Source organism: Scyliorhinus torazame, chromosome 9 (assembly GCF_047496885.1).
Source record: "Scyliorhinus torazame isolate Kashiwa2021f chromosome 9, sScyTor2.1, whole genome shotgun sequence".
NCBI lineage: Eukaryota > Metazoa > Chordata > Chondrichthyes > Carcharhiniformes > Scyliorhinidae > Scyliorhinus > Scyliorhinus torazame.
In genome coordinates, this window is record NC_092715.1 from 230,784,290 (window position 1) to 230,806,940 (window position 22,651).

Here is a 22,651-nt window from a genome sequence, read left to right on the forward strand (position 1 = left end):
GCTCCAAAAAACATACTACTCTCACATTCCAAAAAATATTCTACTCTTCCACCCAAAAAACATACTACACTCCCACTCCAAAAAACATACTACTCTCACACTCCAAAAAACATACTACTCTCACACTCCAAAAACATATATACTCTCCCACTCCAAAAAACATACTACTCTTGCACTCCAAAAAACATATGCTCTACCACTCCAAAAAACATACTACTCATCCACTCCAAAAAAGATACTCCTCTCCCACTCCAAAAAACATACTACTCTCACTATCCAAAAAACACACTACTCTCACACTCCAAAAAACATACTACTCTCACACTCCAAAAAACATACTACTTGCCCACTCCAAAAAACATACTACTCTTCCGCTTCAAAAAACATACTACTCTCACACTCCCAAAAACATACTACTCTTCCACTGCCAAAAATATACTACTCTCCCACTCCAAAAAACATACTACTCACACACTCCAAAAACATATACTCTCCCATTCCAAAAAACACACCTCTCTTGCACTCCAAAAAACATACTTATCGCCCACTCCCAAAAACATACTACTCTTCCACTTCAAAAAATATACTACACTCACACTCCAAAAAACATACTACTCTCACACTCCAAAAAACAGATACTCTTCCACTTCAAAAAACAGAGTACTCTCACACTCCAAAATACACATACTCTTCCACTCCAAAAAACTTTCTCCTCTCACACTCCAAAAACATACTACTCTCACACTCCAAAAAACATACTACTCTCACACTCCAAAAAACATACTACTCGCCCACTCCAAAAAACATCCCACTCTTCCACTCCAAAAAACATACTACTCTCCCACTCCAAAAAACACACTACTCTTGCACTCCAAAAAACATACTTATCGTCCACTCCCAAAAACATACTACTCTCACATTCCAAAAAAGATATACTCTCCCACTCCAAAAACATACTACACTCACACTCCAAAAAACCTTCCAATCTCCACTCCAAAAAACATACTACAATCCCACTCCAAAAAACATACTACTCTCCCACTCCAAAAACATTCTACTCTTCCACTCCAAAAACATACTACTTTCACAATCCAAAAAACATACTACTCTCACACTCCAAAAAACATACTACTCTCACACTCCAAAAACATATACTCTCCCACTCCAAAAACATATGCTCTCCCACTCCAAAAAACAAACTCCTCTCACACTCCAAAAAACATACTACTTTTCCACTCCTAAAAACATATACTCCCCATCTCCAAAAAATATACTACTCTCCCACTCCAAAAAACATACTACTCTTCCACTCCAAAAAACATACTACTCTCACACTCCAAAAACATACTACTCTCACACTCCAAAAAACACACTACTCTCACACTCCAAAAAACATACTACTCGCCTACTCCAAAAAACATACCACTCTTCCACACCAAAAAACATATACTCTCCCACTCCAAAAAACAGACTACTCTCACATTCCAAAAAAGATATACTCTCCCACTCCAAAAACATACTACACTCACACTCCAAAAAACCTTCAAATCTCCACTCCAAAAAACATACTACACTCCCACTCCAAAAAACATACTACTCTCCCACTCCAAAAAACATTCTACTCTTCCACTCCAAAAAACATACTACTCTCACAATCCAAAAAACATACTACTCTCACACTCCAAAAAACATACTACTGTCACACTCCAAAAACATATACTACTCTCCCACTCCAAAAAACATACTACTCTCCCACTCCCAAAAACATACGACTCTTCCACTCCAAAAAACATACTACTCTCATGCTCCAAAAAACATACTACTCTTCCACTCCAAAAAACAGGCTACTCACATGCTCCAAAAAACATACTACTCTCACATTCCAAAAAATATTCTACTCTTCCACCCAAAAAACATACTACACTCCCACTCCAAAAAACATACTACTCTCACACTCCAAAAAACATACTACCCTCACACTCCAAAAAACATACTACTCTCACACTCCAAAAACATATATACTCTCCCACTCCAAAAAACATACTACTCTTGCACTCCAAAAAACATATGCTCTACCACTCCAAAAAACATACTACTCATCCACTCCAAAAAAGATACTCCTCTCCCACTCCAAAAAACATACTACTCTCACTATCCAAAAAACACACTACTCTCACACTCCAAAAAACATACTACTCTCACACTCCAAAAAACATACTACTTGCCCACTCCAAAAAACATACTACTCTTCCGCTTCAAAAAACATACTACTCTCACACTCCCAAAAACATACTACTCTTCCACTGCCAAAAATATACTACTCTCCCACTCCAAAAAACATACTACTCACACACTCCAAAAAACATACTACTCTCACACTCCTAAAAACATATGCTCTACCACTCCAAAAAACATACTACTCTCACACTCCAAAAAACATACTACTCTCACACTCCCAAAAACATACTACTCTTCCACTGCCAAAAATATACTACTCTCCCACTCCAAAAAACATACTACTCACACACTCCAAAAAACATACTACTCTCACACTCCTAAAAACATATGCTCTACCACTCCAAAAAACATACTACTCTCACACTCCAAAAAACATACTTCTCTCACACTCCAAAAAACATACTACTCGCCCACTCCAAAAAACATACTACTCTTCCGCTTCAAAAAACATACTACTCTCACACTCCAAAAAACATACTACTCACACACTCCAAAAAACATACTACTCTCCCACTCAAAAAAACATACTATTCTCCCACTCCAAAAAACATACTACACATCCACTCCAAAAAATATATTCCTCTCCTACTTCAATAAACATACTACTCTCACACTCCCAAAAACATACTACTCTCACACTCCAAAAAACATACTATTCTTCCACTGCAAAAAACATACTACTCTCCCACTCCAAAAAACATACTACTCTTCCACTCCAAAAAACATACTACTCTTCCACTCCAAAAAACATATGCTCTACCACTCCAAAAAACATACTACTCATCCACTCCAAAAAAGATACTCCTCTCCCACTCCAAAAAACATACTACTCCCACACTCCAAAAAACATACTACTCTCACACTCCAAAAAACATACTACTCTCACACTCCAAAAAACATACTACTCGCCCACTCCAAAAAACATACCTCTCTTCCGCTTCAAAAAACATACTACTCTCACACTCCCAACAGCAGTTCTGTAGCAGAGACTTCATGACACTATTTTGGTTTGCCCTGGCCAAGTGTGATTACTATTAGTTGTAATATAATTTATTGATCATACTCTTCAATTTGTCTTTAATATAATTTATTGTTAAATTACGGGATCGGATGTCGTTCTGGTTTTAATGCTTTTGAGTTATTTAAACAGAATTGCTGGTCACTTTATTTTTGACTCTTCCGCTATTCTTTTGCATTCCTGGGTTGCCTTTGATTTACTTAGCTATTTTCTTTGAGATGGATTAGCTTCTGGAAAAGGACTTACAGAGAATGCAGCTTTAATGATAACAATGAATGGAACACTACATCTATGCACCACAGCCCTCCCGCAGCATAGGCAACTGCAGGAGTGGAAGAAGACTGCTGCAGACAATCAGGATCCCACATGCTCCAAGTTCTCATTGGGTCTTAGGTTATGTTTGACAGCTTGACATGAAATCAAATCACTGGACTGCCAAGGTGAAGGCCGAATGTAAAGATATAGGAGGAGGGAAGTTGGGTCACATTCCACATACGCTTCATCTGAAGGAAATTGGGAAAGGAAGCTGTAGTCAAAATACCAATAGTCCATGGGAAAAAACTGGCTTGTTTCATTTTGGTGCCGTCCTGCCCCTTCCAGCAATCTAAACAAGATCTGCCTATTCTCTGTCCTCCTTTCAATTTGCTTTGTGGTTTTTGAGACAATTACAGTGTTCATTTACATAATTTGAAGAGTTTTCTACAATTATTGCAAGAGATAGCATTTGAACATGTACTGGTGTCCGCTGTCTAATTCAGAATTGTAGCCCGGCTGGTGAATCAACAGTTCCATTTTGACCCCCAATACATTCCCCACCAAACTTTAACTCTAAATTCGAGGGCGTCATTCTCCGCCGGCGGGAGTCTCCGTTTTGCCGGCGCCCGGGGGTTTCCCGGCGGCGTGGGGCTGCCCCACAATGGGAAACCCCATTGACCGGCCGGTGTTACGGAGACTCCCGCCGGCCGGTCGGCGCAGAAATGTGGCGGGGTGGGTAGGAGAATTTCGCTCCTTATCTTTTTATGTGCTGTTGCATTTCCTGTGATCAATCATTTTAATATGTTTGTTGGTGCTATACAACTGCTTTGTAGCACCTTTTAGAAAGGGATGACATTGCTCTGTGTAGGGGCTAACACATGCTAAATATGTGTAGTAATTTAGTACATTAGGATCAAGGAATTAGGATATCTTTGTCCCAAAATTCCTCCTGGAACAGACTGATGTACTGCTAATAATTACTTTTTGGCTTGCGAGACACTAATTACATTTGCAAACATCTACACCTCCAAACCACATTGTATTAATCATGACGACTCTGAAGGTCGCAGAGCCAGCAGAGGACCAGCAGGTCAGAGCAGAAGACATTTCAGAGAACAAACAAAATTGTTCGCTTACAGATGGTGCACCAGAAAATGATACTGTACAAGTTGGAAGTGAAAACTTAGCAGAGGTATCTGAGGAGTATACTAAGATGCAAAGACGTAACTGAGCAGCATGATCCTTCCAATTGGCTATTCGGTTCTGCTTCACATATACTCATCCTAAGACACTTGAGCTTTCACAAAATGCATAGAAACGTTGCTCTCCTGTAAGTACAGGGCAGAAATATTAAATACCAATTAAATGACTGCACATACACAAGGAAATGTATATTGATATGTCTGTGGGGGGAGGGCGTGTTTGGAAGGGGGAAGGTGAAGAAAATATTTGTGGTCAACATCCTTATTTTGAAATCACAATAAGATGAGGTGAAAAATCCACAGCTACAAGTGAAGTTTTACAGGAAATGGATGGGAGAAGGCAGATTTATTTTGGTTTCTATTTCCCAGCTTATGATTGATTAAAGTCCAGAGTCTCTGCTCTTGTTTCTTTTTCAAGGAGCCATTTCAGCATCTTTCTACAGAAACTCCAGGGAAATTCACTTCTCCTAGTGCCCCATATCATTTTTGAATGTTCGTCCAGATCATTGGAATGGTGGTTTTGTGAAAATACATATTTCCTTCAGAGGCTTGTAGTTCCCAACTCTGCATTTGGAAGTGGGTTAGGATTGAGGAGGCGAAGGAGAGAATTGTGGGCGCGATTTGACGGGACAAAAATAGAGTTCCGTTTTGGGCGTGTTTAGCAGGCTGCTTCTCAGCACCTGCAGCACCAAGACCGACTCCACTATTTAACAGGACTTGGCCATTTTTTTTTGGCCGCGGCGAGCAAGGCCCCGCCGATGCCACACTTGCCTCATTTCCTGCACTGACAAGCTCAACGCGCCAGTGCAGGAAGACGATTCAAGGATTGGGGGTGCCATTTTTAAATGCTGCCTGATCTTTCGAACGCCCTCGGCCCACCCCCCAGACCTCCCCACTGCAACCAACATACCGCTTAGGAGGTCCTTAAGCCCCCTCACCCCACATCTTAAAGAGTAAGACATCCTTGGGCACGATCCCTGGCATGGGTAACCTGACACCCGGGCATCTTGGCACTGCCAGCCTGGCACCCTGGAAGTGCCCATGCCAGCCAGGCAATGCCACCCAGCACCCTGGCACTGCCTGGGTGGCATTGCTAAGGTGCTGGGCTGGCAGTGCCAAGGTGCCTGAGTGCCAGCGTGAGTGCCAGGGTACCTTGCTGCCCAGAGCTTAACCACCGGGGTGGGGGGCGGGGGGTGCTGTGGCTGGGAGACCCCCCCCAGGTGCCCTTACGCCTGGTCCACATTTGTGGAGACCAGTGCTAAACAGTGCCATGACGAGGTCTTCCATATGAGGCCGTTTGTTCCCGAGTCTCGGGAGAATCCGGCGTAGACATATGCACCTAATGGCTCATTTAACTATGTTGGGTGAGATCCAGATTGTGATGTCTCGCGAGATCTCATTAAATCACGGCGTTTCGAGCTTCCTGAATCTCGCGGGACATCTCTCGTGAGATTCAACGGTCTCGTCACGTCACCAAAGTGGGCGCGACGAGACTGTTAAATCCCATCCAAAAGTCTACAAAAGGTGCCAGCATGGTGGTGCAGTGGGTTAGCCCTGCTGCCTCACGCCGCCGAGGTCCCAGGTTCGATCCCGGCTCTGGGTCATTGTCCGTGTGGAGTTTGCACATTCTCTCCGTGTTTGCAGGGGTTTCGCCCCCACAACCCAAAGATGTGCAAGGTAGGTGGATTGAACATGCTAAATTGCCCCTTAATTGGAAGAAAATGAATTGAGTACACGAAATTTATTTTTTAAAAAGGTTTGGCTGTCATACGTGGGGAACTAAATTTGGGCTGGAAACATACTACTTGATTCTTTTAATAACACACAATTCACTATTGACCAAGCCAAGAGTCATGAAAACGTATTGACTTTTGAAGGTATAGTAGAATTTGAGTTAGGGCACCCCGACATTTTTATGTCAGAACAATGAGACCTAGTTTCTAATAGTATTGACGCAATATGATACACACGTAAAAAATATACTTGTATCGTTAGATAATGGGTTTATTGGAAAACCATGGTGGCAGGTGCCAAGCTATGATGACGAAACAAATAAAACAAGTAATCACATTTCATAACATAATCATAGACAATGATTAAAATAAATAATAGAAGGATTACACAATTATAATCATTTCAGTATTCAAACAATTACAGTGGCCGGAATTCTCTGTCAATTCACGCTGACAGGATCCTCTGGAACCGCTGCAGTGAACGGAGCTTAGGCTGAGCGCCAAATTCTCCGTTCTCGCTGGTGGAGGGGTGAACATGGATCGGAGAATTCCGGTCAATAAATTGCAAAATGCAGTTCTCCTGAATTTACACATTGCATTTTGTATTAAAATCAATTGATCATATTTCAGCAGGCTGAGTTTGTTAAATTCTCAATCATTTACATATTATTTATAACTTTTACAAAATAGGGGATTGGACTGTCTCATAATTCTATATCTTGTTTGCAGAACCATCTATTTTCTCCTGAACTCCATTGCACATTGGTTATGGCAATGGGAGACGGGATTCAAGAGTTTTCTAACACTGTCCAGACGGAGCTTTTCCACCTTTCAACAAAGAAACACATATTTAGTTGTTTGAATGTGTCAGAGTAGCTTTGGTGCCTGTTACATAGGATCAGTTTTCAGTGCTTGTTACTGAATACTTTCGAGCTTGTTCACACGCACTTTTTCCTAAGTCCAGCATTCTAAACAGGAGCTGTATATTCAACAGTGGGTCTTGCATAACTGTTAAACAAAGTGAATAGGTCAATGTAACACACGTTGTGATGCTTAAGAAGATGTAGCACGTGGAGTCTTCCATTTAGCTCTCTTAAGCATTTCATACATTTGGCAATTACATACCTGATATCCATTAATAAAGCAAATAACACAATGTATAAGTGTGCAAATTTCTCTCCTTAGAACAAAATTTCTTTTAATTCAGGCATTTAAGAACTACAGCTTTAGTGAAACATCTGCATAGAGATTTTGCATAGCAAATGCATATTAAAATATTTTATTCGAATTTGGATTGGATTGAAGATATAGCTTGGGGTTCTATTTCCTCTTGGCCCTTTCATCTCCATGTGTGTGTTGAATATCAGCATTTGCATGATATATCTATATTAATAAGCTTAGGCTTTTACCATGTTTTGAAGTGCTCCCCATTTACCCTGTCTGCCACCAAGCACAAATTTCATTCCTTTGTAATTCAATAGAATAAATAGTAAGACAAAAGGAATGTAGGTAAATAGTGAGAAACTATTCCCACTTGAGAGCATCAAGAACTAAAGGACACAGATACAAAATAATTGGCAAAAGTAAAGATGTTAGGAATTTCTTTTTCATCCAGAGGGTGTTTGGAGTCTGGAACAAACTTCCTGAGGTGGTGATGGAGGCAGGTTTAATCGAGGTATTCAAAATTGGATTGCTATCTGAAAAGAGAGAACGTGCAAGGTTACAGGGAAAAAGCAGGGGAGTGGGGCTAGCTAGATTGCTCTTTGAGAGCCGGTGCAGATTCGATGGGACGAATGGCCTCCTGCCTGTAAAGACTCTGCAATTCTGCCTTTTGATAAACATATTTGATTACATCGAGACTTTCATTCTAAATAAGTAGATGTTAATCCCACCAGTTTTTTTTCTTTGTTTATGGTTGCAGTGTCTTCCATATGGACTTATTGTCATTTTATATTTCTTGTGAGGGCATCCATTTTCTTTTTTATTGTCCAGTGATCTCATTGGGCCGTGTACCTGAGTGTTAGGCCAATTCTCACTCCGTACTGTCACCAAAAAAACTGTGAACGTGTTCTGTACTAAGTTTGTTTTAAATTTCGTCTCTCCCCTGAATCACCTGCAGCTGGTCTCCATTTGGAATCTTCTCCAGCAGAGTAACTGAGACAGGGAAGGCAATGTCACGGAAAGTCCAGTCTCAATGCCTTATAGTTGAATACCAGCCGACGCTCTCGGCTTAATAAAGAAGATTGGCCAATTGAGGTGCTTGTACAAATGTACCATAACATGGTTCAGCAGTCGTAGGAGAGGAAAGGGAAAACATAATAAAATAAGATTTTATTACATTAAAATGATACAATAAAACCTCTCATCTAACAGATAGAATTCAACATAAAAGATATAGGATTTTGTGTGAGGAACTTGCAATTGATCTTTGTTTTTTTTTTTGCCTTGTCCTGTCTTGTCACCTTTCACTTTTGGAATGTATGTTCGATAGGGACCGTGCTGAAATCATTGACAGACATTACCAACCATCTTTGTGTTTGGGCAGGAGGGAGAAGTTAATTTTCTGTTAAACCTTTTCATCATTTTGTTCTCTAATTTCAGGTTTTAGAATTCAGCAATATTGAAATGCCATAATTTATATAATTTTTAAACAGGCCTCCCTTTCGCTGAGTAGAGCTACAGAAAGGCATTTAACACAGTAGAATTGAACAGTATTAGAAACATAAAATACAGGAGCAGGAGGAGGCCATTCAGCCCTTCGAGCCTGCTCTGCCATTCATTACATGACTGATCATTCAACTCAATAGCCTAATTACGCTTTCCCCCCATATCCTTTGATCCCCTTCACCCTAAGTGCTGTATCTAACTGCTTCTAGAAAACATACAATGTTTTGACCTCAACTACTTCCTGTGGTTACAAATTCCACAGGCTCACCACACTCTGGGTGAAGAAATTTCTCCTCATCTCTGTCCTAAATGGTCTATCCCATATCCCAGATTGTTACATCTGGTTCTGGACACATCCACCATCGGGAACATCCTCCTTGTGCCTACTCTATCTAGTCCGGTTAGAATTTCATAGGTTTCTATGAGATCTCCCCTCATTCTTCTGAACTCCAGTAAATACAATCCTAACCGATTCAATCTCTCCTCATACTTCAGTCCCGCCATCCCAGCAATTAGTCTGGTAAACCTTCACTGCACTCCCTCGAGAGCAAGAGCATCCTTCCTCAGATAAGGAGCACAAAATTGCACAAAATATTCCAGGTATGGCCTCACCAAGGCCTTGTATAATTGCAGCAAGACATCCCTGCTCCTGTACCAACATACCATTTGTCTTCCTTACCGCCTGCTGTATCTTCTGCATGCTTATCTTCAGTGACTGGTGTACAAGGATACCCAGGTCTACTTGCACATTCCCCTCTCCGAATTTATGGCCATTCAGATAATAGTCTGCCTTCCCGCTTTTGCTACCAAAGTGGACAACCTCACATTTCTCCAAGTTATGCTGCATCTGTTATTCATTTGCCCACTCACTCAACTTGTCCAATTCACACTGAGATCTCTGCATCCTCCTCACAGCTCACCCTCCCACCCAACTTGGTGTCATCTGCAAATTTGGAACTAAGAACGAGTGATATAAATCACTTTTCTTTAAAGAGTGTAGCAGGATTTGTTTTAGAGATCACAAGATATGAGACTTTTAAGAAATCAGAATAGAAATCTTTGAGGATTTTGATGGGCTTCCTAGAGTTATTAAACAGTTTAAGATTTGAGAAAAAGATGTTGCATTCATTCACTAGTCCTACCAGTATCTTGTAACTCTCTGACAGAGTTGGAAAATGGATCTTAACACTGATGAAAAAAAAGTTGGGAAAGAACCAGTTAATTGATAAAAAATGGAGATAGACATTCCTTCTGGGTGAAAACATGCCTGTATATAATTAAAATTAATGTTCAGCTAAAATCATGCAGTTTGTTTCAGAAGTCAATGAGAGGACCATCACACATTATGTACTAATGTTTTTTGGATAATTGACATACTACTTCAGTTGTACCCATTGAATTATTGTTAGTAATGACCTAGCATTAAACTCTCGATACTTTTACTTATTGTCAAACATATTTTGGTTTACACCCTATAGTGATACTGCACGCATATTTCTTCATTGTTAAATAAAATGTTAAGTGCAACTTCCTGTTTAAATTATATGTAGTAAAATAGTTGAATTCACGGACTAATAGCATTACGAATTTTCCAATTTATATAAAGCATTATAACCACTCTGTAATTTCTATTTTGTCTCTTCATTTTATTATTTGCTGTTTATGTTGACTCACTCACTCGCACACTCTTTCTGTACATGTATGTTTCACTCTCAGTTATTGACCATGGTGTATACACTATATACAATCAGTGTTTGCAATATGGGCATGTCTGTCCCATAAAGTTTTATCAAGTGCTCCTTGAAACTGACAAGGAAGTTGAATCTTTCTTGGTGCCATTTATGAGAAAAAGGCAAAGACCTTTACAGCTCCCAAATGCTGTTCTCAAACAAGGCCGAGGAGTCATTTGATTTGAAGCTCCCCCCGCCCCCAAAGATCAGTGTAGCTTTTGTGTCAATTCCTCAAAACAATGTAAAGGGTTGTGAGACTGGCAGAAGTTAATTCCCAGTTCTTGCAGTGCAGGTTGTTCCTTTAAGGAAATAAAGTAAAACAGAAAATGAACTTTTTATCTTGTTAACCTTTACTCTATCTGTCTGGAATGTTGAACCAATGTGGTTAACTTTCTAATATTTCTTGATTGAAATCTATGTTGCATCTTAATCAGACTAATGCCTTTCTTAATGGAAGTGAATTTTTTGCATGTATTCTTGGAGTCTAGTTCTGCTCGATACCCAATCTCACTGATAGGTTTCAATTGACAGCTGAGGATTTGTGACTGGACCATGAATCAAAACGGCAGGCATTTATACCCCAGTGCCACTGACGATACTTTGGGAATTGCTTGGCAAAGGTAATATTTTACATATTTCTAAAATCTACACCTGCATATCAAAAATGAAACTGCATTATTTCTTCTTGTTGTCTAGCCTCAAGCCTGTTTGAAGTTATTTGGTGCAAATCTATACAGTCAGCTTCTACCTCAGCATTTTCTCACTCTTGGAGTACAGGGGATTTGGAAATGTGAAACTCCTTGAATTTTCCCACATTGCTTGAGATAAACATGGCTGCCACCCTTTTCTGAGAATTAAATGAAAAACATCTGTTCAAAATACTCTAAGAAGTCTGAAAGAAAGCTAGCACAGCAGAAATTTTAACTCTTCAACGTTTGGTGCTCATAATCACTTTGATTATGATTTTTACAGAAAAAAGTATGTACATTTTAAACTATTAGTTTGCTTATCAGGAAAGTAGCTACAGTACAGTATACATGAGAACTGGTGTTTGACGCTAAAGACCTGTGATACATAGGTTCCAGTCCCATCCTGCTGAGCTCCAGATCTCAGCTCTTAGGGAAGACCAAATGGAGTCCCAGGGCTAACAAATGGAGAGGAAAGGCAAATCAGGCAATGCACATTCTGGCACTTAGCTAACAACATAGGCAGTGGTCTCAGAGTTGAGCATATGTCAACCTTAGTCATAGGCAGTGCATGACCCAGGTGATTCTAGTTGGGGAGAATTCTCTGGAAAATAGCTTTTAGAGAATACATATGAACTGCAAGGAAACACTGAGTGAATGTTCCTTTGGCTTTGAGAATTAAGTGAATGCATTTCTTAATGTACTGGTACTTACAAGAGAACAGGAATAATAAACCGCAGTGAAATGCTATGAAACCAAAATTAAATTCTCTTTGGAGCAAAATTGGCCGTCAAAGATTTCTAAAGTAGACAGCTGCAGGCCAGCAAAGAGGGATATTGCAATCTTAAAATTACAATCCTGATTTATATTTAAGAGGAATTACTATTTTTTGTTACGTTTTTGCAAAGTTAACAGGAAGACCCCAGGCAGTTAAGATCTCCTGGAGTCGTTTTATTAAGGACATACATGAAGCAGGGACAGAGGTTCTGGACACAATTGTTCACTAACAGAACATTCAATACCAACTTTATTTCTCTTTTATTTATAAACATGCATTCTCAAATTAATATTTAATAGTTTACAGTTACAAATTCAGCATTTTCAAAATATAGGACTATATTCCATTGCTTATGCATTGAGTGTTTTTGTTCCAGGTTGCCGTTTAGATAATAGGGCAACTTATGCTTATTTCACTCATGACGTTTATGTGTTTTCTGTGTTATGTAAAGTTGGTAGTGTGTAGGCTTTTTAATAGTTTGATGAGTTCTGTTAACATTGCATATAAGGTGTGTTTTGTTTGCAAGTGTAATATCTATATTTAATGAATTGTGCAATACAGCTTGGTTAATTGGTGGCCATACATTGAGGCTATGTGCTTTAAACAAAACAAATTATGTGATCAGTAGGGTTTGAGTGTTCTAGTCAAAATTTAAATGTGTTTCTGCTTCTGAATCATACTTCCATTCAGAAAAAGTAGTATGTTATGACTGTGTTTCCAGTCAATAACCTGCCACTTTATTTGCCATTTTGCAGGAAGCTTCCTAGCCTTCTGTACATTTTTGTTAGTTTCTAACTGTTCAAGTGAAGGCCTTCCGAATATTGAGTGATGGGAGCTGGTCTGTGTACAGCCAAATGCAAAAGGAAATCCAGTAATGCATTTAAAAGGTTAATCCTTTTGCATGTAGCATCAATAATCTTATTTATTTTCCTCTACTGAATAAAAATAAATGTTTCTGTTTGACTATTCTGGCAAATGTACTGGGTCAGCACTTCCTGCCATAAGTTTATGTTACTGCAGTAACTTACATGAAACTTACAGTGAAGCAGCTGTTTCATGCTGCACTCTGGGCGAGAATGTTTAATTCCATAATTGTATTTGGAAAAACTCAAAAGAATGCCTTCATGCTCTTGAAAATCTTTGGAAACATCTAGATCATATGCCTAATTACTCTTTTTTAATTTCTCATGATTGTAATTTAGAATTAGAGAATATTGTAAAGATTTTTTTTCACTTGGATCAAGATAAATTAAATTGTAAAATGTGTGCGCCAGAAAAATTGGTTGACAAAGATAATTTGAAAAACCTGTAGCCAAATAATCTCAGTGTAATTTAGTAAAATCCGACATCATGTGGGCAAATCCATCAAATTTTCACATGAGTCTAAATATAATTTCTTGACTACTCCTCTCCGGAACTTAGATGTAAGACGCCCAGACATGTAAATGAGAAAACAAGGGTCAACAATCCATTAAGAAGCCATTACATAATCTAATTTAGACCATAATCCATAAATTAACCACACTGCATACTTGAGGTGTGCTTGTGAGAAAAAGTTTATATTTGACTAGATGGGGAGCTGATGCATGAAGAAGATTATTTGTTCCTCTCTAATCATGGTCACGTCGCAAGCTGTCTGGTAACCAAGGGAAACCAGACATGATGTAATTCCAGATTGAACTTGAACTACAGGGACTTAAAAAAGGGGAACAATAGACCAAAGCAATCAATAAAGTCTAATTTCCACACGATTATGTTTGGTGCTTCAAGTTAACCGTTATGGAAATGTGGATGGTACAGTGCGAAAGATGATCCACAGACAGGGCGCTAAAGTAAAGAAACAACTTTGCATTGACAGTTTCCAGCAAATCCCAAGATTTGAGATGGATTAGAAACTTTGCACTCTGCAGTAAGCTGTTTCATTGCTCTGTGGGCTCTTTGTTCCCTGAGGTAGGACAGACTTAATCTTTAGTTTCCTGTCAGATGACTTTGGCAGAGACTATGTGGGGGAGAGCAGAGGAGGAGCTTACTGCATAATTCAAAATGCAAAACCGACATCGCCCAGCACAGTGTGAAAACTGTTTTAAGGTGGAATGTTTTCACTTGGTTGTAGACTTTTCCCGGGGGTCCAGCTGTGTGTAAGGTGGGAAATGGATTAAGGAAGAAAATATGACTTGAAGAAGTCCAGCAGTTGAGACGCAGATTTCGCTCCATGTGAATTACAGATTCCAGTCGCTGAGCTGGCCAACATTCAAAACCGACAAATGTGGCCTTACGACAGTTAAATTAAAGTTGTCCCTCCTGAAAGTAAATGAAGGTTTTGAATCTGAGCCTCTTCGCACTACAGCCCTATCTGAAATAATAGTGAAAGGATGTAAGTGAAACTTGACAAGGGGTATGCCGAGGAAAACAAACAAGAAATTCCAAACAAAAATCAAATTGTAGCTTATTAAAGTAGTTTTCAGTTTTCCTTCATAAACTCATTTGAGTCAAACAGTAACAAGAAGTTGGCAAGAGATAAACATTTCAGAAAACCCATGTGCCTGACTAATTATCTTAAATCCAAGAGCTCGTGGGCAGGAAATGTTTATGTTCATTTATGTTAGAAACTGTAGCTGGTGTCAAGATTGTGGATGACATTGAGCAGTAAACATTTTTTTTAAAGTTCAACATCTGTGACGTTTTGTATCAAAAATGAATGATTCTGTGCTCTGCAAACAGCACTTCAGATATATAAATAGAGTAGGCTTTACCGTGGATTATGTAGTTCTATTGTGACATCTTAGATAAACTATAATTTTTTTCTTTTATCCTTTAGTCTTTTTAAAAATTCATTCATGGGATGTGAGTATCGCTGGCAAGGCCAGCATTTATTGCCTACCTCCATTTACCCTTGACAAGCTCGTATAATCTCCTTTCTTGAACAATTCTCGTCAGTAAGATACTTTCCTCTGGCTGCATGTGAGCAATCTAATGGTCAATTTTAAAGTTGCGAACCCACACCAACTTTAAAGTTAACAAGAATGTAAAATAAAAACAGTTAGTATTGGAAATATCGATAGTTCAGGCATTATCTGTGGAGAGAGAAGCAAGGTGAATGAGGAGAATTTTACACCTCATGTGTATTGAAATGGGGGGAGGCATATAAAATAATGCAAGTGGTTAACCCACGATTTTCCCATACAGCTCTCAGCCGTTACCCATATTAACATGGGCAGGTAAGGCCTGCACACTCTCCCACCCAAAGGCCTATGGAGGCCCGTAAGTTGCCAGTTAGAGGCCATCTAATGGCTTCTTTCTGCCTCAGCCTCCATAATATGGGGGAAGGTAGAATGTTCCCAACTCAGGGTAAAAGGCAGGAATAAGAGGGCTGACCTTCTGGGGGCACTCCCTTCAAGATAGTTACCCCTCACTTTTTGCCTCCTAACCCTGGCCTCTTGAACCTGACCTCCCAACACCCTTTCTCCCCGATCCTTCCTCGTCGAAAATCCCCAGACTTACATTATCCATGGTCCTTTCTTGGGACTCTTCTGTTGTCCAAGCAACAGCCATTACTGCCTTCTAGTGCTGCCGGGACTACTCAGTGCCGGCCAACCAGATTGGCCAGAAGCTCTCGAGGGTGAGACTTCCTGTCCACGAGGCGCAGAAGTCTCACTCAAACCTTGCTACGGCCACCACCACCATCTGATTACAGTGAGAGCCCTTTGTTTCAAAGTTAAAGAGCTGCTGACCAACATTTCCACTGGTGGGTCGTGAACAAAATATGTTCCCCTGTAAAATTCCCCTAATTTTCAGGACAGTGACCTCTCATCAGAATGCAAGAATATCTCTGCCTCGATCAATAATAACAATTTACTCCATTTCTTATATCTATTTCTCAATAAACAGAAAAATAAAACGTCATCAAACAAGTGCAAAAAGTTATTCGGCTCTGTCCAGACATATGACAAGAAATTCCAAAATACATTGTCTGGGATTTTCCTGGCCATCCAGTGACAGAATAAAAGGCAGGTGGGGGGACCAGTTAAAGTGCCAGGATTTGTGTCAGGAAGGATACCTGACACACACTCACATGGTCAGGCCAAATTTCCTAGTGGCAGGAATGGCCGCAGCTCGGCCGTCCACTGATAAGAGGTGCACAGTCAATATACCTAGCAGAAGGACCGCGTTCCACTCAATTTGTTTTTTCTCAGAGAGATTGTGCAGGATTTTCAACCCCCACCCCCCACCCCCCCCACCCCATGACCCCCGAGGCATGTTTTCCAGTGGCGGAGACAGCTCACCATTGGCCAAAAATGGAATCTTCCGGTCTCATCTATGGCACTTTGTGTGCCTCATCCATCCCGCCGCAGGAAGTCACCTTCAGTTGGACTGGAAGATAGACCTGGCGGGATGAGCCGGAAAATCCCACCCATTGTACCTTAAAAGGTCAACACAAGGATTGTAGTGGCTGTTGTTGCTGGAAAAGACAGTGTTTTACCAGAAAATGTAATGAAGCAGTTTTAAAGAAGCTGGAAAACCTCCTGACCCTGGTGGACTGTTGACAAAAAGGTCACATGGTGGTTCACGGCTTTGGAAAAAAAAAGTTTGTTTTAAAAGCTGGCAGGCAGGTTTTGCTCTTGGGGAGAAAACGAGAGGTTTAGCTGCTTGGGTAACAAGACAACATCTCCTGAAGTTCTGGACACAGTCGAAAGCAAAAAGTGAATGGAAGTTGCTCCAAAGTCGCTCAACGCTCTGAAATTGGCTGACTGCAAGTTTTCCATGAGGTCTGCCTGAAAAGTAATGCAAGAGTCATCAATTTTTTTTTTTTTGCAGAGCAGTGCTGAGAGAAAATGTATAACCCAGACACAGTTTCAATAATTCTATCATCCATCATTTTATGTGTGTGTGTATCTAGAAAGAGTAATGATTACACTTTCATATTTCATACTGTATGTTCGCAAGTTTTGCCTTCTACTTGACAAGTCTAGTTTTATGATAAACTAATAATTTTCTTGTTTATTAAAGGCAGCACGGTATCACAGTGGTTAGCACAGTTGCTTCACAGCTCCAGGGTCCCAGGTTTGATTCCCGGCTTGGGTCACTATCTGTGTGGAGTCTGCACGTTCACCCCGTATGTGCGTGGGTTTCCTCAGGTGCTCCGGTTTCCTCCCACAGTCCAAAGATGTGCAGGATAGGTGGATTGGCCATGATAAATTGCCTTTAGTGTTGAAAAAAAGGTTAGGTGGGGTTACTGAGTTATGGGTATAAGGTGGAGGTGTGGACTTAAGTGGGGTGCTCTTTCCAAGGGCTGGTGCGGACTCGATGGGTGAAATGGCCTCCTTCTACACTGTAAATGCTATGATTCTATGAAACCTGGGCACTGAATGGTCATCCTGAGATTCCTAGGTAAAGCAAATATTTCCCCATCGAGTCAGCTGTAGGAATCATTTAATTATGTGTTGTCACCCGTGGAGTAGTGGAACTAGAGAGTAGGCATTGCACACGTCCCATTTCAATCTTAACAAATTAAGTGGTACTGTTTATTGAATATCGCTGGGTGAGTAGTTTCTGGATAAGGAACCACTGCTTGTTTTTTTCAGATTACAAGTCTCAATGATTTTCTAAAAATAATGATTCAGTGATATTTAAAAGCAAAGGAATGCTTTTCTGACTTGCTACCTGGACGTTCTGGTATATATGAAGCAGCCACATAAAAATGGCACTATTATAACTAAAACAATTCTAAATTCTATGTAAAATAGGCAGCCCAATAAACGGGAATTAGAACTTCTACCTTCACTTGGCACATTTGCAGCAGCAGCCAACTTCACTGTGAATTTTCTGGATGTACAGGTGCAATGGGGTGTCTGAACTTGTTGAGCAGTTGGAAAATGTGTTCAAGATTATTGCTTGACTAGTGGAGCAGCTGTTTAGCCTGTATAAATAGTTCAGTCCGGCCCACAACATCTGTGGTGTGTACAATATCTGTGAAAAATGGAAGAATGCTGAAGATTTACAGTTCCAGATCTGCAGATTGCAGGAGACATGAGAACATGAAGAGGCCTCTGCGGAGCTGAAGGATAAGTTGTCTATGAATCAATCTGAGGAATGGACAGGAAAATGGAGTTGAGGCCGAAGATGAGGGGCGAATGGCCATCTGGTCTACTCATGATCCTAGCTCTTATGTTCGTTTTGGAGGCCTTCATCCAGGACGTTAGTGTAGCCGAATGTACAAAGAATGATCCAGAAGGATGTTCCAGGTGACTGTTAGATTCAACAACATAAAAAGCTGAGGTAAGCAATGAAATATTAACTCAAGTAAACATCGCCTGCCATATCTGGTAGCTATTAGGTTCTACATGTCATGCGAGTTTGCTTGAATATCTTCATATCAATTCGATCTATGAAGTTGCTGAAGCAAAGAGATAGGCCTGGAATTTTCTGAGTTAAACTTTAACAAGTTATAATTCTTGAAACAACGGCCCAGACTTTTGCTTTCAGGTCGGGGGCGTAGAGTTGGGAGAATTCCCAGTTCTGCAAACATGATCATTAAATATGGCCACCAATAGGTCCAATTTTAATTCTGGATAGCAGGCAGACTGGATTAGAAGTCAGGCCCACCACCCCTTACAAGGGTCTGAGGCAGGCTGGGTGGAATCTGTGCTCCAGCATCATTGAATTTAATTTTAAAAAATGATGATGGAAGCAAAATAACAGCTGTCAGCCCTCAACCCCTACATGCTCCCCATGCTCAACCCTCGCCCTCTAAGCCACCCCATGTCCTCCCAATCACCCCCTTTGGTTTCTCATACCCGCTATGCCTGTACATGCCCCTCCCAATGGTCCTTTATAGCTCCCAGATCAACTTTCTGTCAACTCATGTCAACTGATGCCCTGCACTCCACCCTTTGCCCTTACACTCTCCATACCAATTCACCTTGTATCCACCATGGGCAAACGTCCAAGCCATGCTGACATGCAATAAAGTGAGATGTCCATTGATTATGTCACTATTTTAAACCAAAAACACTTTCATTGATTTTTAAAAAAAACTCAATATCTGGAAATTCCTTCAACTAATCTTTTATAAACACAAACATTTCTATTCTTGAACCACTTGGAGCTGTCAATAAAACTGCTCACCCCACTATGATAATAGTTTTTCAATAATGAAATATCAAACACTGATTTTTATAATTTAAAGCCCAGCAGAGTTAAATCCACTGGCAGACCTGACAGTTCCAGTAGGTTCTGACAGTCCTTTGATACCTTGACAGTTCCTTACCAGTTCCAAATAATTCATGCACTTTTTATACAGTCATGTTTACTTTTAACAATCCCAAAGGGTCCTTTATCTTTCCTAGAGGGTGCCTTACCTCTCCCAAATGTGTCCTGGAACAATTTCAATGGGGTACCTTATCTCTCCAAAATGGTATCCTGGCTATCCAAACTAATCCCCCACATTCAGACCAGCTCTTACATGACCTGATCTGCAAACATCGGGTTTCACATTCCTGGGTAACCAAATTCCCACTTCAGTCGAGGCAGCTGATGATTTAAATGGTCTACTACCTCAGTAAACTGCACATGCACAAACCCCCGCCCAATCAGTCTTGGAAGAAATTCCATATTTATGGGCAGGACTCAGGATCTTTGGCCACTTTATTATTATTCTGCTATTTTTTCATCACGGAGAGATTCTCAGTCATGGGGAAAGTCTTGATAGGTAGGTAGCACTGCCAAATTCTAATCATCATACTTAATAACTAGATAACTCAGGACCAAAATTGGAGTCCGCTAACTTCTAGACAACTCTCGCATCAAGCAATCCTCCGCCCAGGATTAATTCATATCTCGTACAGCCGGACAAAAAATAGCGGAAGCCAGATTTCTGCGGATGAGGAAAATTGAAGAATCGATATATTTACACAGTTAACTGACAAGTACCATGCACTTAAGCAGCTTTCAAATGTTCTTTCAAACTCCCTTTAAAAGGGGCACGGTGCATTCAGGGGGATTCAAAAAATATGCTGCTGCATATTTGCTTATTCATTCTATATTTTTGTATATTTATTCTTCCCTTTCAGAAAAAGGTCACTTTTATCAGAAGGTCTAGAATCCAGGTGTTGAGAGTGGAATTTAGAGACCCAGCAAACCAAAGCTCTCACTCTTATGAAAAGGCTATGCTGGAGGAGGTCACCAGCTGGGATGACATGGTTTGGATAACATGCAAGTTGGAAGAGAAAAATTTGCTTCAGGTTTGTACAATTATCCTTGCATTCCTTCTTTATGCAAACATAAGGCAGTGACTATGGTGAGCTACACCATGAGTTCTGTACTAATATGAACAACTTAATAACAACCATGCACGTTGATTAATGTGTCCTTTGCTTCTTATTGCAGGTAAAACCACAATCCCAAGATCAACAAGCTGGGCCTTTTGACACCAAGTCGTACCACATTCTTAACATCTTCAACACTTGAAACACGCACAAGTTCAGGCACATGTGACCAGATTTTCAAATAGCCACAAGGTCGGGATCTGGTTTGGGCCTGATATCAAAATAGCGGTCCTGAAAATCATTTCAAGATCCTGCCACTTCCAGGATAGTTTGAAATTTTCAAAGGGCCAGCGGGGGAAGGAACACAAAGTTTGCACCTTTAATAAGTAGCCCATTAAGCTCCTTAAGGTGCTTGTTAAAGGGCCGATAGGGTGCAGAATGGAATTTTTAAATGTTATTTTGGCTTACCCAAAATGTCATCTGTGCATGACAGCACAGCTGCTGGGCCAGTGCAAGTGCTGGCCTTACATTCTCCGTCATGGCCTCATTCATCTCCATCATCACTGCTGACCCTGTAAGGCGCTATCTGCTTTCATTGGCAAGGCAGCGGCAGCCCCAAACATGGCTGCCACCTGCCTTTGCCCCTGGTCCCAGGCAGGCAGCTCCCACTTCCAGGAGCTGTGAGATGCCAATAATCGGGTGCCAAGTTAGCCTACTCAATTAGGTCACTTGAATTTAAAAACAGTGTCGCAAGAGTGATGGAGTTGTGGCGCAGAGTCAGGACCCAGAATCCATCCTGCTGTCCGGTTCCTGATCCCGCTTTGAAACTCTGGCCATACACTCAGGAGAGCATGATTGGTTCAGAAAATGAAGCCCACAGAATAGGCCTCTTCTGGTGGTTGGAAGAGGACGGGCTACTGCTGAGTGGAGGCAAAAATCACCAGAGACCCCTCTGAGCCACTTGTGATTTTGAACTCATAAGGTCAGCTCTGAAACGCAAGACGAGGAGCATAAACGTGTGCACTGGTAATTCGCCTCCTTAAAGGATGATGCATAGTTGTGCGCTGTGGCAGCGAAAGGTTTCTCTCTTCTGCAGATAGTAACACGGTGTATCTCCAGGACTTTGGTGATGAATGTAGTCATAGTGCCTTTCAAAGAACTTCCTACTGCTTCAACACAACTTTCACAGTGGATATCATTAATGAGATTTGGGCTGGAAAAAAAGTGGGATTAAGTCGCATTTTGTTAAACTGGGGCTTAACAACTGTGAAGGAGTCCATGTAGGATACATGTATCAGTGTGTTTTAATATGATTTGATCTTGGGAGAAGTTGAGGGAACATTAAAAAAATCGCACAGATATTCCACGATTGCTCTGGTATTACATAATTAACTGCTAACTCAGATCCCCAATATTACTTACTATGCATCATCTCTTAGCCATGACTGTCCGTTCCTTCAGTTTGAAGGATATTTGTCATAAAAAATTAATTGTAAGGAAAGGTGCCTCAGAATCTGATTTCTAATGGATACTTTCATGTCACCAGTGAGTAGTAGTGAAAATGCCATTTATTACATTTCGTGAAGGAAACACACAGCAATGATTAAATTCAGGTTATATTATAGTCCGCAAATTATTTTGTCTTGTTACTCGTAGCAAATCTGAACAAATTAGTTTGGCCCAGGTCTTCATACCTGATTTGAGTGCGGGGAGATAGGCAAATTACCAGCTCTGCGAATCTTACCCTTAAAAATGGCAGCCTCCAGTTGGTCTTTTTATTCCAAGGAGTGGACTGGATTGGACTGCCACCCCGGAACAAGTGCAGAGGCTTCCAGGAGCAGATACAGGCTCACAGAAAGCTGGCCTCTGTACTCTATTACTATGTTATTTCAAAAAAGATATAAACAAAAAACAGTCCCCAGCCCTCACCCTTCATCTCCCACACATGCCTCATCCATGCTAACGTATGCCACCTAAAGCCCCCATCTACCCTCATACCCCTTATGAGCCCAACATTCCCATGTCCCTTCATATCCTCATGCCACCTTAGTGCCAACTCATGCCAATCTAGATTCCCACA

General features: G+C 40.7%; 1 protein-coding gene across 11 annotated transcripts in view; it reads left to right on the top strand.

Moving 5' to 3' along the window:
• LOC140429759 (nuclear factor 1 B-type-like) overlaps positions 1-22,651 on the top strand; it is a 967,235-nt gene that overhangs the window by 890,575 nt on the left and 54,009 nt on the right. For 9 of the 11 annotated variants that reach the window (XM_072517155.1, XM_072517149.1, XM_072517147.1 and 6 more), the window contains one exon: positions 11,375-11,463. The exons of the other annotated variants lie outside the window; for them this stretch is intronic. In XM_072517155.1, the coding sequence (XP_072373256.1) occupies positions 11,375-11,463 (89 nt within the window). The remainder of the gene's footprint in view (positions 1-11,374; positions 11,464-22,651) is intronic. 11 annotated transcript variants of the gene reach the window in all.